The 22,211-nt window shown below is 43.7% G+C and overlaps 1 protein-coding gene across 1 annotated transcript in view; it reads left to right on the plus strand.

The window, feature by feature from the left end:
- Positions 1-22,211, plus strand: part of Drd3 (dopamine receptor D3) — a 61,372-nt gene that overhangs the window by 16,492 nt on the left and 22,669 nt on the right. The window contains exon 3 of the mRNA XM_021185330.3: positions 8,605-8,717. Coding sequence (XP_021040989.2) covers positions 8,605-8,717 — 113 coding nt within the window. The remainder of the gene's footprint in view (positions 1-8,604; positions 8,718-22,211) is intronic.

Consider the following 22,211-nt stretch of genomic DNA (forward strand, 5'->3'; position numbering starts at 1 on the left):
TAATCCCATCATGCAAAGCAAATTTAACAGAAAGAACTTTGAGAAGTATATACATCCAGATTTTACATATAGTTCATCCTTAACAAAATCCTATATTTAACAATTTTACATATTAAAGTATTCTTAGGAAAAGAAACCCAATAATGAAATAAAAGGGCTTTTTAAATGTACTTCATTTAATGTTCTTAGGCGTGATAAACCTCTGTTTATCAAGACTATATCATGAAGCAATTCTATTTAGATGTTTTACATGCTGATTCCCAAATGTATTTAAAACCATGCATTTTTATTAACATACAAAACCTTTTAATGCTCTCTTGCCTTCTGTTTTTCTTCACTACTCAGGGGAAAACGACAAATGTAAAATTTAATTTTTTTTTTTTTTAGAATCTCTTTTTGAAAGAAAATTCTTATCAAAATCTCTGTAGTCAATAAAAAAAAATCCTGAAACTTAACAAAACTTTCATCTTATGATTTAATGAATGGAATTTTTTATAAACACAAACTATACTTTAAATATTTTTACTGTCCTTCTGAAGAACTTACTTTAGAAGGCCAGATGTCTCCTTTTCCCTTTTATTGAAAATAGATTCCCCCATTCCCCTCACATAATATATCCTGATTACGGTTCCCCTCTCTCTACTCCTCCCAGCTCCTCACATCTTTCTTACCATCCAGATCCACACCCTCTCTGTCTCTCATTAAAAAAATAAACAGGGATAACAATCAAATATAAAAGTATAAAACAAAAACTGATGCATCAGAATAACAAAGCAAACAGAACAAAGCAAACAGAAGGAAAAGAGTCCAAGAAAAGGCACAGGAAACAGATGGAGATGCAGAGGCCTCCACATTCACAAGCTCAGGGCTCCCATCACTAAACCAGAAGTTGTAATATACACTCACAGGGCCTGTAGGGGGAAAGAGAGCATCTATCTATCCTCAATAGCAATTTACACAACTAGGCAATTAGGGATGGCAGGACCTTTAAAATGTATTTTAAAATGTAAACTGTTCTGTTATATGTAGAATGAAGGTGGAGGTGTGCCCAATCTTCCATTTGCCTCTGGAACATCCCATTCTCCTACCTCACTCCACCCCCATCATTGGTCCCCAAAATCTTTTTTGAGGAGCTAAAGGATGGTATCTATTTCCTCTAACTTCCATGCAAATGAGGGGTGCAGTCCTTACCAAAAGGGGGACCACAAACCCCTCTTCCTATTGTATCAACTGGTTGGAGAAGAGGTGTTGGCATTTCTGATAAAGGAGTTGGCTTAGATCCCTGCATCATAATGAGTTAAGTTTGAAACTGTCATATTGGAGAAGACACAAATTTTACTTGATTTTTCAAAATGCAAAACTTGGGGCAAGAAACAAACAAACAAAGAATAATGAAACCCAGTTTCAAACAAACAAACAAACAAACAAACAGGGATGCCTAAAAGGAAAAGAAGATGTGGCTCAGTAGTACAGTACTTGGTTAAAGTTTCTGAGGACTTGTGCCCCAGCATCACCAAAAATAAACAAATAAGCCATGGTATGCACCTGTAACCCCAGCAGTCAGAAAGATGACACAGGAGAGCCAGTCTGAGCTCCACAGTGAAATCCTGTCTCAAAAACTCAGTTTATGTTTATGGAGCCTTGTTTGTGGGACAAACATTTCTGAAGATAAATATTATGCCCCCAGACCAGTCCTTTCAAACTTCCCAGGCTGTAAGAATCACTTGAGGGACTTATTATTTGGAGTGGGGCCTTCGAGTCATTTGTTTAACAAGAGCCTCAGGTGATTCGGGGTCTGCTGCTTACAATCAGTATGTTTGGCAACCGCTGCCTTAGGCTGTCTGCTGGAAATCAATAGCCAACTCCGGACCTGAAGACACTGTCTCGCTTCCTCCCACCACAGGGGATTAGCTTTGTTCATTAGCAAGTGAGAGTAACACCTCCTGGCTGCCTATAATTCTGAAGTGAGTTATTCATCAGAATTTAGGTGGGAAAAAAGTCTCTAAAGAACCTTAAATCAATCAGATTTTTTTTTTAAAAATGCTTTAATTTCTAAAATTACTTTGCCTCTTATGATCTCTCAATGCTTTGTATCTATCTCTCTGTCAGCGCTTATCACAGTGCATCGTAGTTATTTTCTAAGGATCTCTGGTGCAGGTCCCCAATCCCTCCACGCCCATTCACACATCATTCTCCCAATTTACATGGGCACTATCATCAGAGACCCTGGGAACAGAACCAGGTTTAATTCATTTCAACACACCCACTGTCTTAGTTAGGGTTTCATTTCTGTGTAGAGACACCATGACCAAGGCAACTCTTTTTTTTTTCTTTTTTTTTTTTGGGGTTTCTCTGTGTAGCCTTGGCTGTCCTGGAACTCACTTTGTAGACCAGGCTGGCCTCGAACTCAGAAATCCGCCTGCCTCTGCCTCCCGAGTGCTGGGATTAAAGGCGTGTGCCACCACGCCCGGCCCAAGGCAACTCTTACAAAGGACATTTATTTGAAGCTGGTTTACAGTTTCAGAGGTTTAGTCCTTTATCATCATGGTAGGAAGCATGGCAGCCCCCAAGCAGGCAGACATGGTGCTGGAGGAGCTGAGAGTTCTCCATCTTAATCCACAGGCAGCAGAAAGAACCTGTCTTCTGCAGGCAGCCAGGAGACTCTGATTCCACACTGGGCAGAGCTTTAGCACTAGATCTCAAAGCCCACTCCTACAGTGACACAATTCCTCCAACAAGGCTACACCTATTCCAACAAGGCTAGACCACTCCCCAGGGGCCAAGCATTCAAACAAACACTTGAGTCTATTGGGGACCAAACATACTCAAACCACTATGCCCACCCAGGCCTTGAAGCAAGCATGTGAGCAGTCAATGAAACAGTAACTTTCCAGGTAAACGGAGGGACAAATACCAGACCTCTTTATTCTAATGGTGGTAGGGTACAATGGAACTGTGCACTTCTTGGAAGGGCTTCCCAAGGTAGGAGTCTTTGAGGACAGGAGTAGTCACAGTTGGCAGGAAAGAGGTTGAAAGTTTAGCTCTTCTTATTAGTTGTATATTTTTAAGCAAAGAGCCCCTCCAGGTCTCCATCTACCTACACATTGGCCATCATAGCCTTCTCAGTGACTTGTTCTGAAATGAGGTTAGCTACCATGCTTTTAGCACTTCTGATCTTCATCCTTTTCTGTTATCTTATTTACATGATGTGGGAGATTGTAGTATAGGCTTTCACATATGAGATATAGAGATAGAGATAGAGATAGATGGATAGATAGGTAGATAGATAGATAGATAGATAGATAGATAGATAGATAGATAGATGATAGATAGAGAGTATGTGTGTATGTGTGTGCGCGCATGCACGCGCGCGTGTGTGTGTGTGTGTGTGTGTGTGTGTGTGTGTGTGTGTGTGAGAGAGAGAGAGAGAGACCACATACAGAGTTATTTTGGTTGTTTTGTTTTGTTTTTGAGTCAGGGTTCCTCTGTGTAGTCCTGGATGTCGTAGAACTCAGTCAGTAGGTCAAGCTAGTCTCGGACTTCAGAGCTCTGCCTGCCTCTGCCTCCTGAATGCTGAGATTAAAGGTGTTCACCTCCATCTCCTGGCTTACAGACTCATTTTAAGGCATAAGCCCCCAGGAAGGTTAAGTGCTAACATCTTAGTGGTGATCACTTCAATCAGCTAATCAGGTTGTTTTCTTAGCACTTGGCTACGATCAAGGAGAGAATATGATTTCTGATGGCAAATCCTGGAAAAGGAAAACAGACAGAAGGACAGCTAGAGAGGTCATCCAACAAGAGGCCATAGCATCCTGTCTCACAGGCCCATACACAACAGCCCCCTGTCTTTCCCATCGCTGTCTTGCCATACTGGGATGAAGGCAGTCAGAAAGGCGCCTTTCCCCAGACCTAAGTCTCACCTGATTTTCCTCTTCCTTGGTACCCACCTACTCCATCCCTGCCCACAAGCTGCTTCTCCCTGTTGGGGCTTTCTGTAACAGTACTCAGTGCCCTGTCAATGCCCTGCCTGGCTCTACCAAGCATATCAGCTTCAACAGCAGGCTTGATCTCTCTGAGATTGCTTCCTGTATAAGAAAGTCATTAATAAGCCGGTCATGGTGGCACACACCTTTAATCCCAGCACTTGGGAGACAGAGGCAGGCAGATTTCTGAGTTCAAGACCAGCCTGGTCTACAAAGTGAGTTCCAGGACAGTCAGGACTACACAGAGAAACCCTATCTTGAAAAAACAAAAAGAAAAAGAAAAAAGAAAAAAGAAAGAAAGAAAGAAAGAAAGAAAGAAAGAAAGAAAGAAAGAAAGAAAGAAAGAAAGAAAAAGTCATTAATAGCTCCATTAATGCAAAAATGACTCAGCCTTAAAGAAAATAATAAAAAATCCTTAATTCTGAGGCAAAAGTTAGTGACCCTGATCTCAGAACTTGGATTCAGTTTGTGCCTCGGAAGAGAGGAGTGAACTTGTATAGCAAGAGAAGAAAGACAAAACAGATACATTAGGGAAACAAGCTTTGGTTGGGTCTCTATCTAAGTGAGCCAGGAGAAGGAAAATCACGTTAAGTTATAGCATCTTTAGCTCTAGGGTTCTGGATGCTGTTTAGGTCAGCTAAATTTAACAATACATTCCAAGACGTTTATCTATAGTCTTGAGAGCTTTAGGGCATAAATGAAGGTTAGAAGTAAAAGGGAGGGTACATGTGTCCAGAAAGAGGTGGCTCAGCAGGTAAAAGCACTCGCTGCTCTTCCAAAGGTCCCATATTCAGTTCCCAGCACCCACATGGTGACTCATAGCCACCCGCAACTACAGTTCCAGGGGATCCAATGCCCTCTGCTGGCCTCCATGGGCATTATACATATAGTGCACACACATGAAAGTAGGCAAACACTCAGACACATAATATAAATACTTTTTAATGAAGTAAATGAGCATTTTCTTCTACAGGCACTAAGCCTAGATAACCCTCCATCTGTGAGATCCTATGCCTCATAACCACAGCCTTCTACTCCAGCAAGGTCAAAGCAGAGTAGAGATCAAGGAGCTTGTGGGATCTTTAAGATAAACAAGGCTTCTTCAGATAGCTAAGGCTTTATGGTCTTTTCCCAGGGGATTATCATCAGCACTAAGACGCCATGTCTGCAAAGTGCTTTGCAGGACACCAGGCATTTAGCAAGCATTCAATAAATGGCTTTTAGTATGTCAGAGACCACTCAATCTTGACCAAGGTATTTGCAAGTCTATCCCCTGCTCTAGGAGCCCCAGAGCAGCAGTGAACAAGTAAATGTCTCTGCTATTATTGAGCTGGTTAAATAACAGTCATTTAATCTCCCATCAAATTACACACGCCTCAAAAAGCTGTGATAGTGCATATAGTGAGAAACAACAACAACAACAACAAAACAAAAACAAAACAACAACAACAAAACCAAAAGAACAAATCCAGTTTTCAAAGTCTGGCATTTCAAAGTGGTAGACATTTACGGAATGGGTCATGGGAGTCGATACTACAAGTAGGAAAATTTTTAAATAAGTGCTACTTTGTATTAATCGTACCAGGCACTCATACTGACCTCCAGTTAGTGTACTCAAGAATGCCTTGTACAGCTTAGTGAGATGGCTCATCAGGTAAAGGTTTTGCTGCATCGCCCTGGCAACCTGAGTTCAATCCCTGGAACCGTTACAAAAAGGAAAGGGGAGAACTGACTCCACAGTTTTCTTCTGACTTCTATACCCATGCCCTGGCATGTGCACTCATATACATCATGTATATAATAACATGAACACATACGTTAGTAATAATTAGTAATAATAATAATAACAACAATGCTTTCTTTCTCCAGTTATCACATGTCTTCAAGTTACACCCTGTGCTGTATTTTGTAAAATGTCACAACAAACAAAACTACACCCTTCTTCTGTGGACTGTTACAGCTTTACTATAAGTTCTTGCTTGGTGAATACATGAATGAATGGATGGATGAATGAATGAATGAATGAATGAACAACCAGAAAGCACTCAGGTTAACTACACACACACACACACACACACACACACACACACACACACTAACTCATTTATATGAAAGGAAAAGAAAAGGGAAGGAAGGAAGGAAGGAAAGGGAAGGGAAGGGAAGGGAAGGGAAGGGAAGGGAAGGGAAGGGAAGGGAAGGGAAGGGAAGGGAAGGGAAGGGAAGGGAAAGGGAAAGGGAAAGGGAAAGGGAAAGGGAAAGGGAAAGGGAAAGGGAAAGGGAAAGGGAAAGGGAAAGGGAAAGGGAAAGGGAAAGGGAAAGGGGGAAGGGGAAGGGGAAGGGGAAGGGGAAGGGGAAGGGGAAGGGGAAGGGGAAGGGGAAGGGGAAGGGAAGGGAAGGGAAGGGGAAGGGGGAAGGGGGAAAGGGAACGGGGAAGGGGGAAAGGGGGAAAGGGGAAAGGGAACGGGGAAGGGGGAAAGGGGGAAAGGGGACGGGGAAGGGGGAGAAGGGGAAAGGGGGAAAGGGGGAAAGGGAAAGGGAAGGGGGAAAGGGAAAGGGAAGGGGGAAAGGGAAAGGGAAAGGGAAAGGGAAAGGGAAAGGGAAAGGGAAAGGGAAAGGGAAAGGGAAAGGGAAAGGGAAAGGGAAAAGGAAAAGGAAAAGGAAAAGGAAAAGGAAAAGGAAAAGGAAAAGGAAAAGGAAAAGGAAAAGGAAAGTCTGTTTTCCACTACTCCAGTTGCATGGTAGGCATATGTTGAATGAAATTCGGAACACAGAATTCGGTTTGGGGGAGAAGTTTTGATACTGTGCAATTGTCTCGTGTAATCAAAGGCATCCTTCACTCTCCTGTCTCTCTGGAGTCACTGTGTGATGACTCTGTAGATCAGAAACCATAAACTCCCTTTCTAAGCAGATCTTCAAGCTTGGCATTCCTATAAACATTATGTTAGGCCTTTATTTATACAGACCCAAATGGTCTAACTGAAAGAAAGTAACTCCAGAACCAAGGGAACAAACATGATTACTTCACTTGTTTTAACTTTTCCTGGCTGTTTTAAACAAAGTATCTTTGGTCAGCGCTTCTCAAAATAGCCTGAAGATGACCAAATACAAACATCAAATGAGAGGCTAGAAGGGAAATAAACTCCAGAAGTTTGTTTGAGTAGAGGGGTAGACTCCTCCGGGTCTTACTTTGCTGTTATGACAAGGGGAACATCAGAAGAGTCTCTGATGAGGACCAGACAGAGGGCAACAGTTCCTTTGCTCATACTGGCCAACATCAGCTGGGCCCATTGGTTCCCCTGCCCTTTCTTAGATAGCCATCAAGATAGGCTCTCAGAAGAGACATCAAAAACACATCTACGAGGGCTGGAGAGATGGCTCAGAGGTTAAGAGCACCATGTACTCTTCCAGAGGTCCTGAGTTCAATTCCCAGCAATCACATGGTAGCTTGCAATCATCTACAACGAAATCCGGTGTCCTTTGCGGGTGTGCATGTATACATGCATGTAGAAAACTGTATACTAAACCTCCACAGCCAGTGACACAAACTCTCACTGGGAGCCACCATCGCCCCATAATGGTGACCCACAAGCCTCAGAGCCTGTAAGTGGCAGTGTATGGACATTCAAAACACAGCACTGTCCCTGATACATCTTGCTTATTTAACTAGGTTATGTAAATGTGCAAAATTTAAACAGGAATTAGCTTCCATATAAATGGATTCACCTAGATCCCTGATGCTTTTTGTGTTACTCTCGGGAAGCTATGGAGGTTGATTCCATGTGTACAACTAAGCAGGTGACAGCTAGCCTCACGTAGCTGAGAGCCATGCCTGCTTTCCTCTAACCCTCTGAGCCCAGCCTTCTCCCACTTAAGTTGGGATGTAGGGTTTGGGGGTCAAAGGCAGTCACACCAATTAGTCTTGCTGTTCCCACAGATGTTGTTTTATGATGTCTCCAAGCTTGACAGCCTGAAGTCACAGAGATGTTGGTTTTGGAGTCATGTTTTCTGTAAAATGTGTTCTTTGCTTCTTTCCTTAGCACACGGTGAGCTCTCTACTGGGCAGAGGGCTTCAGAGACACAGTTTTGGCACACAGCACACATTGGGCAGCTACCCAAACTCTTTTCCTAGCAGCTGCGCATCTATGGGCTAAGATATATCTATGCACATACCACTTAACTACAAGGAGCACCCCTGAGATTGGACCTCAAGTTTGATTGCCAAACCTTGGTACAGCTGGGGGTGTTTATTTTAAGATGTATGGTCATGAGCTCAGATCCAGGGACTCTGAGTCACTAGGTCTATGGGGTATTCAGAAATGTATGTTCTAAATGAGTGTCCCACTGTGAACCACTCTGAGAATCCCTGCACTAATTAATCTTGAAGATCTCTCCCTGGGCTAACACTCTACTATTCTGTCCCTTCCTTAGCAATCAATCCCAGACAGCCTGGCCTACCCTCTGTGCCTGCCAGCTCTCTGGTACTGAGGGCACCTACCACAGGGAGCCAGGAAGGTGTGCTGGCATCTGTGATGAACAGCTCAGGGGAGGCAAGGGAGTTGATTGGGTTGATTGTTCCTTCCTTGGAAAAAACACTAACCTCCTTCTTGTCTCTACTGCCCAGGTGACAGGTGGAGTCTGGAATTTCAGCCGCATTTGCTGTGATGTTTTTGTCACCCTGGATGTCATGATGTGTACAGCCAGCATCCTGAACCTCTGTGCCATCAGCATAGACAGGTAGGGCTGGGAGTTCTTTTCCAGGCTTAGGAGACAGGTGGCTCTAAATGGGTACAGAAGATACTCCCTTGAGCCATCTGGAACACTTCCAAGGGAAGTTGCCTTTGGCACATTTTTCTTTCCTGTTTTTTTTTTTTTTTTTAAATATGGTTTGTATATCGGGGCCTGGCAAACACAGAAGTGGATGCTCACAGTCAGCTAGTGAATGGATCACAGGGCCCCCAATGGAGGAGCTGGAGAAAGTACCCAAGGAGCTGAAGGGATCCGCAACCCTATGGGTGGAACAACATTATGAACTAACCAGTACCCCGGAGCTCTTGACTCTAGCTGCTGTATCAAAAGATGGCCTAGTCGGCCATCACTGGAAAGAGAGGCCCATTGGACATGCAAACTTTATATGCCCCAGTACAGGGGAATGCCAGGGCCAAAAAAATGGGAATGGGTGGGTAGGGAAGTGGGGGTAGGGTATGGGGGACTTTTGGGATAGCATTAGAAATGAAATTGAGGAAAATATGTAATAAAAATATAAAAAAAAAGGAAAAAAAATGACAGGAATTAACTGTCCTGCAGGCTTCTTAGACTTTCTCTCTTCCTGCCAAAGCATCCCCAACCCCAGGATCCTGGGTTTGCTTTCCCATTATCCTCCATGGCTTTTGTGATTCCTAATTGGAAGGCAAGGGAGACAGAATGGAAAAAGACACAAAGTAGGTTGATGGGTTGGTAGGAACTCCTATAGTTGGTCTGAGTGCTGCTGAAAGCTGGGGAGGACTTAGGGAATCTCAGAACAGGTTGAGATCTCTACCCAATGTGTCCAGGGGCTTCTTACCTTCTGAGGATGAATTAAGAAACAAAGGAAGGAATAGGGAAGAAGTTTTATTTCAGGGCATTAAGTACACAACCAAGGAGTATCACGCCCATTACATTGTATAATTAATACACAATAATAAGGGTAAAAGAGTATGGGCTTCTCAGGAGAATTGTGCTGCCTGGGGTCTGGGATAGCATCCTGTGGGAAACTCTAAAAGAGGTTAGCATTATTATTAAGTCAAAGTTGGGAAATAGATTTGTCCCAAATTGTCTGCTTCCCTTTTCTGTCCTTAAGAAGGGCTTTGGGATATGTTGTGGCACCAGATGTATGATGGGAGATAGAGATTTGGGTTAATGATATGAAGATATCATCAGAACAAAGCAAGGCTAAGTCATTTCAGTCGACCATGACAGTCCCAGGTAATCCTGGATGATCTTGTTCTTCACTGTTTGCAGGGTCCTGTGTTGTCCTGAGGCAACTTCTAGCTACTGAGCAGTTGGGTTTTTTCCTGTTTGATTTCACAATGTTTTTCTAGCTTGCCTCAGTCTGGTTGGTTGTTTGGTTGTTTGGTTGGTTGGTTGGTTGATTTTGGCAACAGAAGGGAAGAGAGAAAGGGGAATGGCAAGCAAGAGAGGCAAGCATAGCTGTATCTCTCTATAGCGGGGAGAGCAGAGGGAATAAATAGAAAAGCAGTTTTAGAAAGCATGTGATCTGTACTTGCCCCTTATGGAGTTTTTAAAAAGCAAGTAGGAACCAGTAAGACGGATCATTAGTTAAGAGTGCCCTTTTAGGAGATGGGAGTTCAGTTCCCAGCGCCCACACTGGGCAGCTCATACAGTCTGCAACTCTGGTTTCAGTGAATCTGATGCCTCCTTTGGGCCTTCTCAGACACACACACACACATGCACACGCACACACTAAAATAAATCCTTTTCTAAAGGAGAAGAAGGTAATGTACATTATCTAAATTTTGTTTTTGGCTGCTGGAGGGGATTTCTGCCATCTTGGCTGTATTCTGGGTGTGTCCTACCCACAGGGCGCATCACTTTATAGAATTCCTAAACTCACTGCCCTGTTTTGGGTCCCTTTGTCCCTCATCCCTCTTCTTGTTCTCTTCTACCCACTCTCTCTTCCCCACCCGAGTTTTAGGTTTACAACAAGACATCCTGAACTGAGACAGGTCCCCACAGGAGTCACAGCAGGCAGGGAAAGGCTCTGAAAACTTAGGTCTGTTTGACTACATCAAACTGCATCAAACTGGTGCCAGGTGGTTTATCGAAAGCCTATTCAAACACAATATAATTTGGGGGGGGGAGTGTCCTGGTGTAACACAACCCCACTGCACAAAGAAGCACAATTACATCAAAATTCAATTCAGGGCGCACATCATTTCTTCTAGGAAGATGGGTTCTGGAGATAGGCTGCCTGTACTAGCTTAAGGGCCTAGGGAAGGATTTGGCATAGTCTCCGTCATACAAATAGCATAGAGGCCATTCAGGCTATTGACCACCTGTGGTCTTAGTTATGGGAGTATCTAAGCCACATCCATTCCTAATTATGGAAGCTTGATATGGCCTGGCCCAACAAATATCACAGATCACTGGCCATTAATCACCTCCAGTTCCCAGCTTTCTGGGTTAAGAACAGACATTGCCTCTTTTCCATCGAGAAGACAATCATGCATCCTTAACATTGCTGGTTTCCCTGGTGATCTGGAAATTTGGATTCATCTTTATGTGACTCCAGATGAATTACCCTGCGTTTTATCATGAACCTTGCCAGATATCCAGCTGGACCCCTCTTTCCTCTCTGAATTCTAAATAGCAAAGTCTCTTCACTAATAATCTCTCACTGGTACCATGTCTATTCTTATTCTTAATTTTTAAAACTTATATCTCTTCTACCTACTGCTTTTGACCAATAAACACTTACTAACTCTATTTTCATATTTTTTTTTCAAATTTGCCTCTATCCTTCCTTTATTGTTTCCCTTGCTTACTTGAGGTTGAAGGGACCTCTGACTTATCGCAGCTGTCTATCTGGCCCTTCAGATCCTCTGAAAAACTTCTGAGAAGAATAGCTTCAGTTTTGTTGTCCAACTCAAAATGTTTCAGTGTTTCCAGGACTCAATATGGTATCTCTCTCTCTCTCTCTCTCTCTCTCTCTCTCTCTCTCTCTCTCTCTCTCTCTCTCTCTCTCTCTCTCTCTCCCTCTCCCTCTCCCTCTCCCTCTCCCTCTCCCTCTCCCTCTCTCTCTCTCTCTCTCTCTCTCCCAGCCCTGTTATCTGGATTCACTTTTGTCTTTTCTTATTTTTATTTTTTTAAATCTATTTTTTATGTGACTGTGGCTTTCCCTGCATGGATATGTGTACCATAGGCATTCAGTGCCCCTGGAGGCCAGAAGGGGGAATCAAATGCCCCTGGGACTGGGATTACAGAGGAGTGTGAGTCACCATGTTGGTGCTGGGAACTGAACCCTGGTTCTCTGGAAGAACAGCCAGCTCTCTTAACCACTGGGTCATTGCTACAGCCCCTGATTGCTTGCTTTCTCCTTCCTTTCCTTTCCTTTCCTTTCCTTTCCTTTCCTTTCCTTTCCTTTCCTTTCCTTTCCTTTCCTTTCCTTTCCTTTCCTTTCCTTTCCTTTCCTTTCCTTTCCTTTCCTTTCCTTTCCTTTCCTTTCTTCCTTTCCTTTCCTTTCTTCCTTTCTTCCTTTCTTCCTTTCTTCCTTTCTTCCTTTCTTCCTTTCTTCCTTTCTTCCTTTCTTCCTTTCTTCCTTTCTTCCTTCCTTCCTTCCTTCCTTCCTTCCTTCCTTCCTTTCTTTCTTCCTTTCTTCCTTTCTTCCTTTCTTCCTTTCTTCCTTTCTTTCTTTCCCAATTTTTGTTTATTCTTAGAAAATTACACACACACACACACACATCTTGGTCTTATCTACCGCTCACTCCCCACCTCCAGTTCCACCCAGGACATGTCAATTACATCTCCTTCCCAGCTTTCTGCTATCCTTTTATAATTATTTTACCCCACGAAGTCCAGTTAGTGCTACCCATATGCTGGTGGGCATGAAGTTATCCAATGGGGCATGGAGAACCTACCAAAGGCCACATCCCTAAAGAACCATAATTTTCCCTCTCTCAACTACTAGTAAGAATGGACGCTCGGGAGGCCCTTCTCCCTCCATGCTGAAAGGTACAGTATACCTGTCTTAATCGTACACAGATCTTGTGGGATAACTGATGTGCCCATGTTCCTGTGTGCAACAGCCATACTGGGTCCAGCGGAAAGCATTTCCCAGCATTCCCCACTCCTCCAGCTCTTATGTTCTTTCTGCCTTTTCTTTACCAATGTTCTCTGAGCCTTGGGGAGGGGAAGGGGGTCAGATATAGATGTTCCACCTACATCTCAGTGCTCAGGGTCATTAATTTTGAGCACTTTACATCGTAGTGTGTCTCCAAATTAACCACACCCACTACAATAAGAAGCTTTTCTGACCAAGATTGAAAGCAGCACAAATCTACAGACACAATCATACATCTTTAGGTAGGCACATTGACAGCACAACCCCTTAGAAAAGCAACATTAAGCCAGGTGTGGTAGCACATGCACTCAGAGGCAGAAGCAAGCAGATCTCTGTGAATTTGAGGCCATCCTGGCCAACATAGTGAGTTCTAGGACAGCCAAAGCGACAGAGTGAGACCCTGTCTCAAAAACTATAAAACAAATAAATGAATAAAAAGAAAAGAAAAGCAACATTAACGGGGCCTCCCTAGTGCCTAGGAGTACCCCAGTCTTGAGTTTTGTTGATGTTTCCAGTCCCAGGCATCAGTTTCCTCCTGTGAACCAGGAAGGTTCAGAGAAGTCAGTTTCCCATAAACACTATTGCACCAGTGAGCACATCTTATGTGGCCTGTCATTGTAGCACTCAGGGTCTTTCACTGGCTAAGGCCATTGATGTCTCTTTACCCCAGCAACCTACACAGCATCTTCCAGCAATGTGCAAGCTAGCTAGCAGGGAGGGTCTCCTGATCAGTTCAAAACACATTTCTCTACATCCTGCAACCAAAGTGTAGGGTATCTTAGCAATAGGGACTTACTATACAGTTATAGCAGGCAACTAAGGCCAATGGCAAAAGTCAGTATTGTTTGGGGGGTCCTCTAGGGCCTTTCTGACCTAACTCATAAGGAGGTAACCTGTGCCTAGTGATGAGGTCTTTCCATGTCTTCTGGGAGCATTAGTCATTAACGTGGGTTGCCTCTCTTTTCTCAAAACCCCACTTCTCACCCCATCCCTGCTTAACCCTTTAACCCTTTAGCTCCCAGTACTCTCCCCCTGTTCTTTCATATCATATATGTTCTTCCATCACCTACTAAGATTTTTTTTTTTGCTTCGATTACAAGATTGTAGGTTCCCAAGTGCTTCCTTCATGTGCACTTCATTTTGTTTAAGGCTTCACATGGCACGGCCACCTTTTTAATCTCCTCTCTTTCTGTGTTTACTTATGTCCTTCTAAACTGCTATACAGTCCATCACAACGACTACAGTTCCCATGAAAGCATTCTGCACTCCACCGTGTTATTCAGATACCCCGAGTCCTCATGCTACCTCGTTGTCACTCTGTGAGCTCCAGCCTGCCTTTTCTCACACGGCCCAGTGCAGTGCCCACTACAGCAGCAACACCAAACTTCCTTCCGTGAACCTAGAATAAGAACCAAAGAATTGAAATGAGATACTGAAACCAAACCACTGCATCAGATGTTTTCTTACTTACAGCACTTGATAAGCCATTTAACTGGGAAGGAAAAGTAAAGAATGTGCCTACAGCATTCGAATATAGAATGTGGGGGCTGGAGAGAGAGCTCAGTGGCTAAGAACACTGGCTGCTCTTCCAGTGGTTCAGAGTTCAATTCCCAGCAACTACATAATGGCTCACAACCATCTATAATGGGATCTGATGCCTTCTTCTGGTGTATCTGAAGAGAGCAACAGTGTACTCACATACATTAAAAAAATAATCTTTAAAAAAATAAAATACAGAATATTCATTCATAATTCTGTAAATATACCAAAAAACATTTAATTGTACAATTTAGGTGGATTAATTATGTACTATGTGAATTCTTTTTCCATAGAACTATTAGAAAATAAAATGATAGGAGTTTCATGATACTTTTAGCTATTGATACAAATGTTAGATTTGCCTTGTTATTATCTTTACCAGCCCAGCCTGAACACTTATACTGGGCTGTGTCCATATCCCCTCAGGTTCTCCCTGCCATGCCTATTACACAGCTTGAATCAAGAGTACTAAGCTGAACATAACGGTTCCTGGCTAAGGTTAGCCAATGCTCCTCCCACAAATCGGCATCTTCATGGGCATGAGAGGGAGTTAGCTTCAAGGTGAGACAAGATGTAATCTGGTTGAAGTCTCACCAGCTCAGAGTCAAGAATTTTGGCACAACGTCTCCATGAAGACTGCCTAATGACTCAGTTGGTGTGTCTATTATTATAATAAAATACCGTGACCAAAGCAGCTTGGGGAGAAAGGAGTTTATGTCATCATATACTTGCAGGTAACAGTTCATCACTGAGGGAAGTCAGAGCAGGAACCCAAACAGAGAAGGGTTCTGGAGACAGGAACTGAAGCCGAGCCATGGAGGACCCCACTACTGGTTCATTACCCCCTGGGAGGCTCACCCTGCATTCTTTTTATCAGAGCATTTTTGCTTATTAAATTTCTCTAATTTTATTTATTTGTGTGTGTGTGTATGAGAGGAGAGAGAGAGAGAGAGAGAGAGGTTGACTTCAGTGGAGATCAGTGAACAACTCTGAGACTTGGTTGTCTCCATCCTCCATGTGTGTCTTGAGGAATGAACTCAGGTCACCAGGCTTGGCAGCACACACCTCTTTACCAATGTGCCATCTTACTGCCATTCTTTTTTAAAAAACAGATTTTGATTTATTGATCGATTTTATTTGTATGGATGTTTTGACTGCATGCTTGTGTGTGCCATAACCTCGAAAACCAGAACAGGGAATCAGATCTCTCAGAACTGGAGTTATAGACAGTTGGGAACTACTGTCGGTGCTGGGAATTGAACCCAGGTCCTCTAGAGAAGAATGGTCAAAGCTTCTAATCACTAAGCAACCTCACCAGGGTTCTCACAGCACCCAGGATCACCAGCCCAGGGTGGCACCACCCACGATGTGCTAGATCCTCTTACATCAGTCACTGCGTGTGTAAGACACTGTGTGTGTAAGACAACAACCTCACAGATTTGTTCACAGGCCAATCTCATGAAAGCATTTTCTTGATTAAGATTCTCTCTTCCCAGATATGTCTAAGTTTGTGTCAAGTTGACAAAAACTATCCAGCACACCTACATAGAGATAATAATATTCCTTTCTAATTGTGGCTATTTCAAATAATGCTAAAGTACTAATAAACTGTGCTTGAAACCAAAGCACATAAGACCTTAGAGATTAACCTTATTCCCTCCCAGGTGTAAATCTGTAACTTACTGAGAGTCTATAAAATAAGTCTGTTTGCAGTCAAGATACATTTCTTACCCTCATGACTTATTATTATAAGAATCCCTTTGACCCTTCTAACCTGCTGTAATAGTTACTTCTCGTGTTGCCATGGCAAAATACCCAACAAAAACAACTACTTAAGAAAGGGTTTGTTTTGGTTCACAATCTGAGATTGCAGCCTTTCACATAGAAGGCACTACTACAGCAGGAGGATGAGGTGACCAGTCACATTGCTCACACAGTTTAGGAAATAAAGAGATGAATGCTGGCTCTCTGTTGATTTCCTCTTGTTTCCCCTTTTTATTCAGTCCAGTACCCCACTAATGGGGATGCTGCCGCCCACATTCAAAGTAAGCCTTCCCTCTTTCGATAAACCTCTCTAGAAATACCACTGCAGACATGCCCAAGGGTGTGTGTCCTAAGTGATCCTTAAATCATCTGAGTTGACAATGAGTATCCTAATACAGTGTTTTATTAATTCTTTCAGAGTTCCTTACAATATATTTGATCATATTCATTCCTACTATTCTACCTACCTCCTCACCCCTTTTCAACTTCATATCCTTTCTTTTTAATAACCCTATGAGTCTAGTTTGTGTTGCCAATATACTTATGGGTATGGGGCCATGCACTGGCATGTTGCCAACCTACCAAGGGCGATACCCGCTCAGTTAGGAGTGGGTGCTCATGAGTCCCTCCCTTGCATGCTAGAATGTGGACTAGGCTTGAGCTTGTGCAGGTCTTGTGCAGATAACCATCTCTGCTGTGGTTTCATGAGTGTAAAATCCTCATATGTAGAAGACAATGTTTCACTCCAGTCCTCTCTGACCTCTGGCACTTTTCATCTTTCTGCACACTCTTCTGTAATGATACCTGAGCCTTGGTGCTGAAAGGATACAGATGTCCCATTTGCCATCTGTGCTGACTTATTCTCTGACCCTTGACCCATTGTGAGTTTCTGAATTAACTGTACCCATTGCACAAAGAAACTTCTCTGGTGAGGTGTAAAGGCTGCACTAATCTATGAGTGTAAAGGTATGAATTTAGAGGGACCTTTGATACTGTATCTACTTAACAGAATAACAGTAGTAGCTTTACCCCTAGGGCCTGTGAGCTCCCCATCCATTGGTCAGATTTATAGCACCAGGCATTCATTTTCTCCTGAGGAGCAGGCCTTAAATCTAATTAGAAAGCACTGGTTACCCCCATTACATAGATACCACTATTGCATCCATGAGCATGTCCTGCAACACCAGTCATCATTGTACTTTACAAGATCCACAGCTAGGTAAGAATGTTGATGACTTCCCAGCTCCACTCTCAGCAGCCAACATAGCATCTTTCTGCATTCTATAAGGAAGCCAGTAAAACAAAAGTTTCCTGGTCAGTACCAACTCAATTTCCCCATGTTCTGTGACCAAAAGTACATAGTGTCTTCAGCAATAGAGTCTTATCATCAAGTTTTGGTGGTCAACCAGGAAAAGAGGACAATAGTCTGAATTGTTGGACAGAACATGCAGAATTGGGTCATAAAACTCATGTCCCCTGTGTGTTGTGAGGCAAGACGCCAACAACCCTATGCCCTCAGCCACCTGTGTACAATTGTAGCTGATCATCTGGGACTCACTGGAGGCTGATTAGATTGTTTCTGTCCTGAGGCCATTTTATTATAATGTTCGGTTGTGAATTTCAGGGCACCTTTGACCAACAACTCAAAAGAGATACCCCACACTTAAGACTTCTAAGATAAAAATTATTCTCTATGTAGGGTAACTCAGTCAAACCTTTTATCTGTGTGTGTGTATGTATATGCAAATACACACACACGTGTGTATATAAATATATACACATATATATGAGAAACTATGTTCTCATATGGCCTTTTGTATTAATCAAGGTTCTCTAGAGTAACAGAACTTATAGAATAAATATTAAAATGAATAAAGGAGATTTAGTTCTGGTCCAGCTCATCCAACAATGACTGGCTATGAACAGAAAGTCCAAGAATCTAGAAGTTGCTTAGTCCATGAGGTTGGATGTCTTACCTGCTCTTTCAGTAGATGCTGGAATTCCAAAGAAGTAGGGTCTAACTACTAGGTGAAGGAGTGGACTTGCTAGCAAGGTGAGAGCAAACAGGCAAAGAACAAAAGCTTCCTTCTTCCACACATAGGCTTCTAGTAGAAGATGTAGCCCAGATGAATGGTGTGTCTTCCCACCTCAAGATCCAGATTAGAAGTTGATCTCCCTACTCTACACTAAGCAAAAATCCTTCATAGGCATGCCCTTCATTTTTGGATTTTAGTTCATTCCAGGCATAGTCAAGTTGACAAGCAAGAATAGCCATCCCTCTTTTCAAGCATCCTTAGTGTTAGTGATCCCTCTTCACATCCCCCTTCCTCCCTATCCTCTCTTCCTCTCTCCCTACTTAAACCTCTCTCACCCATTATTCCATTTTTCTCCTTCCTCCCACCTATGATGCTAGCTGTGGTGATGCATGCTCACTAAGAGGCAGATGGAGCCTGAGTTTGAAGTTAGCCTGGGTGATGACTATTAACCACATCCATGGCTTTCTATCATCAGCCTGTATTCTCTAGTGTAGCCCCAAAACCTCTCTATGACCTCACTTACTGAAAAGGGGAGGGGGCGTTTTTAAAACTTTTAAATAATATAACATCAATCGCATAAAAGACACTTAAATGTGAGTCTTGAGAAGTCCACTCTCGCGCCTTGGGTGTATACTGCGCTTTTCCTAAATCTCTCTTTCCCCTAATGTCTAATCGGTTAAATCGTAAATCGGTTACTACCTTTTTCCCTATAAACTCTTACTCTGCTTCCTTCAGACTCAGACTGAAATTCTTTTCCGCAGTGAAGTCCAGAAGCCAGGCCGCACCAGGAGGAGGTCTCTGAGACCTCCCCAGATGGCGGCAGGCTACAGGGTACAGGGTAGAGCTGAGCCACCTCCAACCACTGAGAAAATGAAGAAGAGTAAGCAGAGTTCTAGAGAGACACTGGAACCGACCCTCCCTCCTTCCCCAGTCCCCACCCCTCCTCTCTACCCCAATGAAAGTATATGTTCAACACACACACACACACACACACTGATGACTGAGGCCTAGGGAACAGAACGCAGCTAATGTTTCATTTGACAGAGTTGGTCACATAAGGGTGTCTTTTTGCAATTTGACTCTAATTTGCAGAAGGACACTAATTTTGCTGGCCACAAACGTTACCTTTCACCACTTAAAACCCAACCAGTAAGAACAAACTTTGAGTTGTCTTCTGTCTCCTATAGGAAAACCCCCCAGAATGCATAGCGCTCCTGATAACCTAAAAGCTGAAGGAAGAGCTGTGCCTACAATCTCAATAGGGCAGGGGCTTACATTTCATAATGGACTGTCCTCAGCAAACCTCAAAACAGAGCTCCCCACCCCCCATCCTAGGAAAAAAAACAGGCCTCAGAAAAGCTGTCTCCATTCTCCTTCCCAGCAGTGTGCAATACACAGCATTAAAATCTGTTCATGTGATGCCAGATAGCTGGTCAATTCATTAGAAATGCAGTCATTCACACAGACCTTTGGTCTTCACACAATGCCAGTCATCAGCCTGACAAACTTGACCAAATGGATTCTGTACTTTTTTGGTCATGAAGCCCTGGTCCATAATAGCAGGGTAGTAAGAGATAGGGAAAAAAAAAGGAAAGAAAAGGAAAGAAAAGAAAAGAAAAGAAAAGAAAAGAAAAGAAAAAGAAAAGAAAGAAAGGAAATGATAAACAGGATTTTGAAAGCAAGTAATAAATACTATTGTCATTAGATTCTTAAGCTTGGCTCTGGATGCTTGGATTAAAGCCTCCTTTTTCCTTTTTAAAAATCAGAGTGGGAGTTCTCTGTTCACAAGCCCCCACCCCACCGCTCCGGCATCTTCCCAGCAGGTCAATCCCCTCCCACCGCATCCTGGGTCAGGGCTGACTCAAGGAGGCCGCTGAGAACGTGTCAGGGAAGGAGGACATGACCAAAGCGCTGAAAATTAGAGTCCTCCGAGAGGAGCCCCGGAATAATGCAACCAAATTCATTCACCAGAGAGATCTTTAAGTGGCTCTCAAATGGCACCCATCACACAAGCAAGCCTCCGCGCCTTTGCAGAGAGCACAATAGGTACCAGATGAGTCACAGGCACCTTGGATTTTTAGTTTGCATCTAAATAAGCACTTTATATTTGCAAAGGGCTTTCCAGTCATTTGCAAAAAGCTTTCTCCTTCAACAACTCCACCAGGGGAGTCCACAGAACTAAAGATTTATTGAGCCCCCTGTCTGACCAAATAAAAGGTGGTGAAAAGCTGCCTTCAGAGCTCTGGGCTCATTAAACCCAGGCAGGGAGTTAGAGTCAGGCCCTCCCACTCAGACCCGGCTCGTCTTTCCCCCCCGCAGTCACAGCGAGAACCCCCCGCTTGAGGTAAATGATAGCTTCAGCTGGACAGTCATGATATTAAGACCTTAATGAGCAATCGGTCATGTCGACCGAGAATCAGAGGGCGCCCCATGTGTGCTGAAGGTCCCTCGTGACAAGTCCCAAACTAGACCCTGATCTTCCAGAGATTTAGAGTCCCCCATTCTTGACAAAAGTTAGGGAAGGTCACCTGTGAAGGTCACGCCTGCAGCGCACCACTAGAAGTATAATTTCCTGTTATCCTAATTTGTGTGGATGCACAGGCAACAAAAACAAAAATAGCTATCATTTATAACAGTCCAGCAAAGTAGGTACATTGTCCCATTACACGTGCACATGTCTGTGTGCGAATGCATATGTACACACACACACACACACACACACACACACACACACACACACACACACGTGGGGTGACTAGAATCACAAAGCTATTAGGTAATAGATGAATGGAACCAAAAGTCACTGCCATCTTTTTATTTCCCCAGGGCTGGGGATGGAACCTACCACTTAGAATGTGCTAACCTTGCATTCTTCCATAGAGAGAGCTCCAGGGTTAAGTTAGCTCAAGCCACCACCAAGTCTGTGATCCCCCTGCCTCCACCTTCACCCCCTGAATGCTGACCTTATAGGCATGTGCCACCAAGCCAGCTTGTGCAGCCAATATCTCCTACAATAAACTGCCCTGGAGCCTCACCCTGGGGCCCCTAGCTGTGAAGTCACACTGCCAAGTTCAGTATCTAAGCCTATGCCTGTTTAACAGAGACATCAACAACTACCCCAGCCCTTCAACAGTGGCTCACACAAGAAAGTGCTCAACACTTGTCTGATAAATAAATTTAATGTGCACTGCCTGACAACCAGGAGGGGAAAAAAAATCACAATAAAACCTAAAACCACACAGAACAATCATGGATCTCTTAGGCTAGCCCAATAATGATGGCAATACAGTAAGAACTGCCTTTTGGATTTTAAATAGTATTAAAAACAAACAAACAAACAAAAATCATCACAAATGTAATCTTATTCAATAGCTGTGAACAGTCCTGTTAGACAGAAAATTTGAGTCAGAAAACTCCAGCCGCGGGCCTCACTGTCAAGGTAGCTGCAAAGCTGGATTTCAGCCCCAGGGCTTTACCAGAGCGAGCTTTGACTGCACTCGGGTCGGCTGAGTATTCCACAGGAGAGAGGGCCGAAAGAGCTAGATGCTGCAACACAAAGAAGGGAGTGGGACTGGGAACACCTCCAAGGGAGGTGGCCCTAGCCAGGGTTCCTTCTCCAGCCAAGCCACGCCAAGCCAAGCCTGACCCAGCGCTCTGGCCTCCGCGGTTGGCCTTCAGCAAATCGCTCAGAGAGGAAACCAGAGGCTAAACAAGGCTAAACAGGGTGAGAATGCGGGGTCCTCGCAGGGCTCCAGGAACGAAGTGGGGAGGTTTTCTGGCTCTGCCTCCCCACAGAGCCTGGAGAGCCCCCAGGTGAGTCGTGAACTTCTCACCCCGGCAGAGCTGGCGACGTTCTTGCTGCATTTTGGTGCCCTCCAATGGTGGATTTTGGAACAGCCTCGAGGTCTTAGCCACCCACCTATGACATGCTGGAGGGGGCCTCATTTATTCTAACGGCTTAATCATTTAAGAAGAAGAAAGGGGAAAAAAACATACTGTGACAATAAAAGACTGTAGTCTTGTCTCTCATCTCTTACCCCAAGTGAGCAAGAA

Source organism: Mus caroli, unplaced genomic scaffold, assembly GCF_978045245.1.
Source record: "Mus caroli unplaced genomic scaffold, Mus_caroli_1 scaffold_17, whole genome shotgun sequence".
In the NCBI taxonomy this organism is placed as follows: domain Eukaryota; kingdom Metazoa; phylum Chordata; class Mammalia; order Rodentia; family Muridae; genus Mus; species Mus caroli.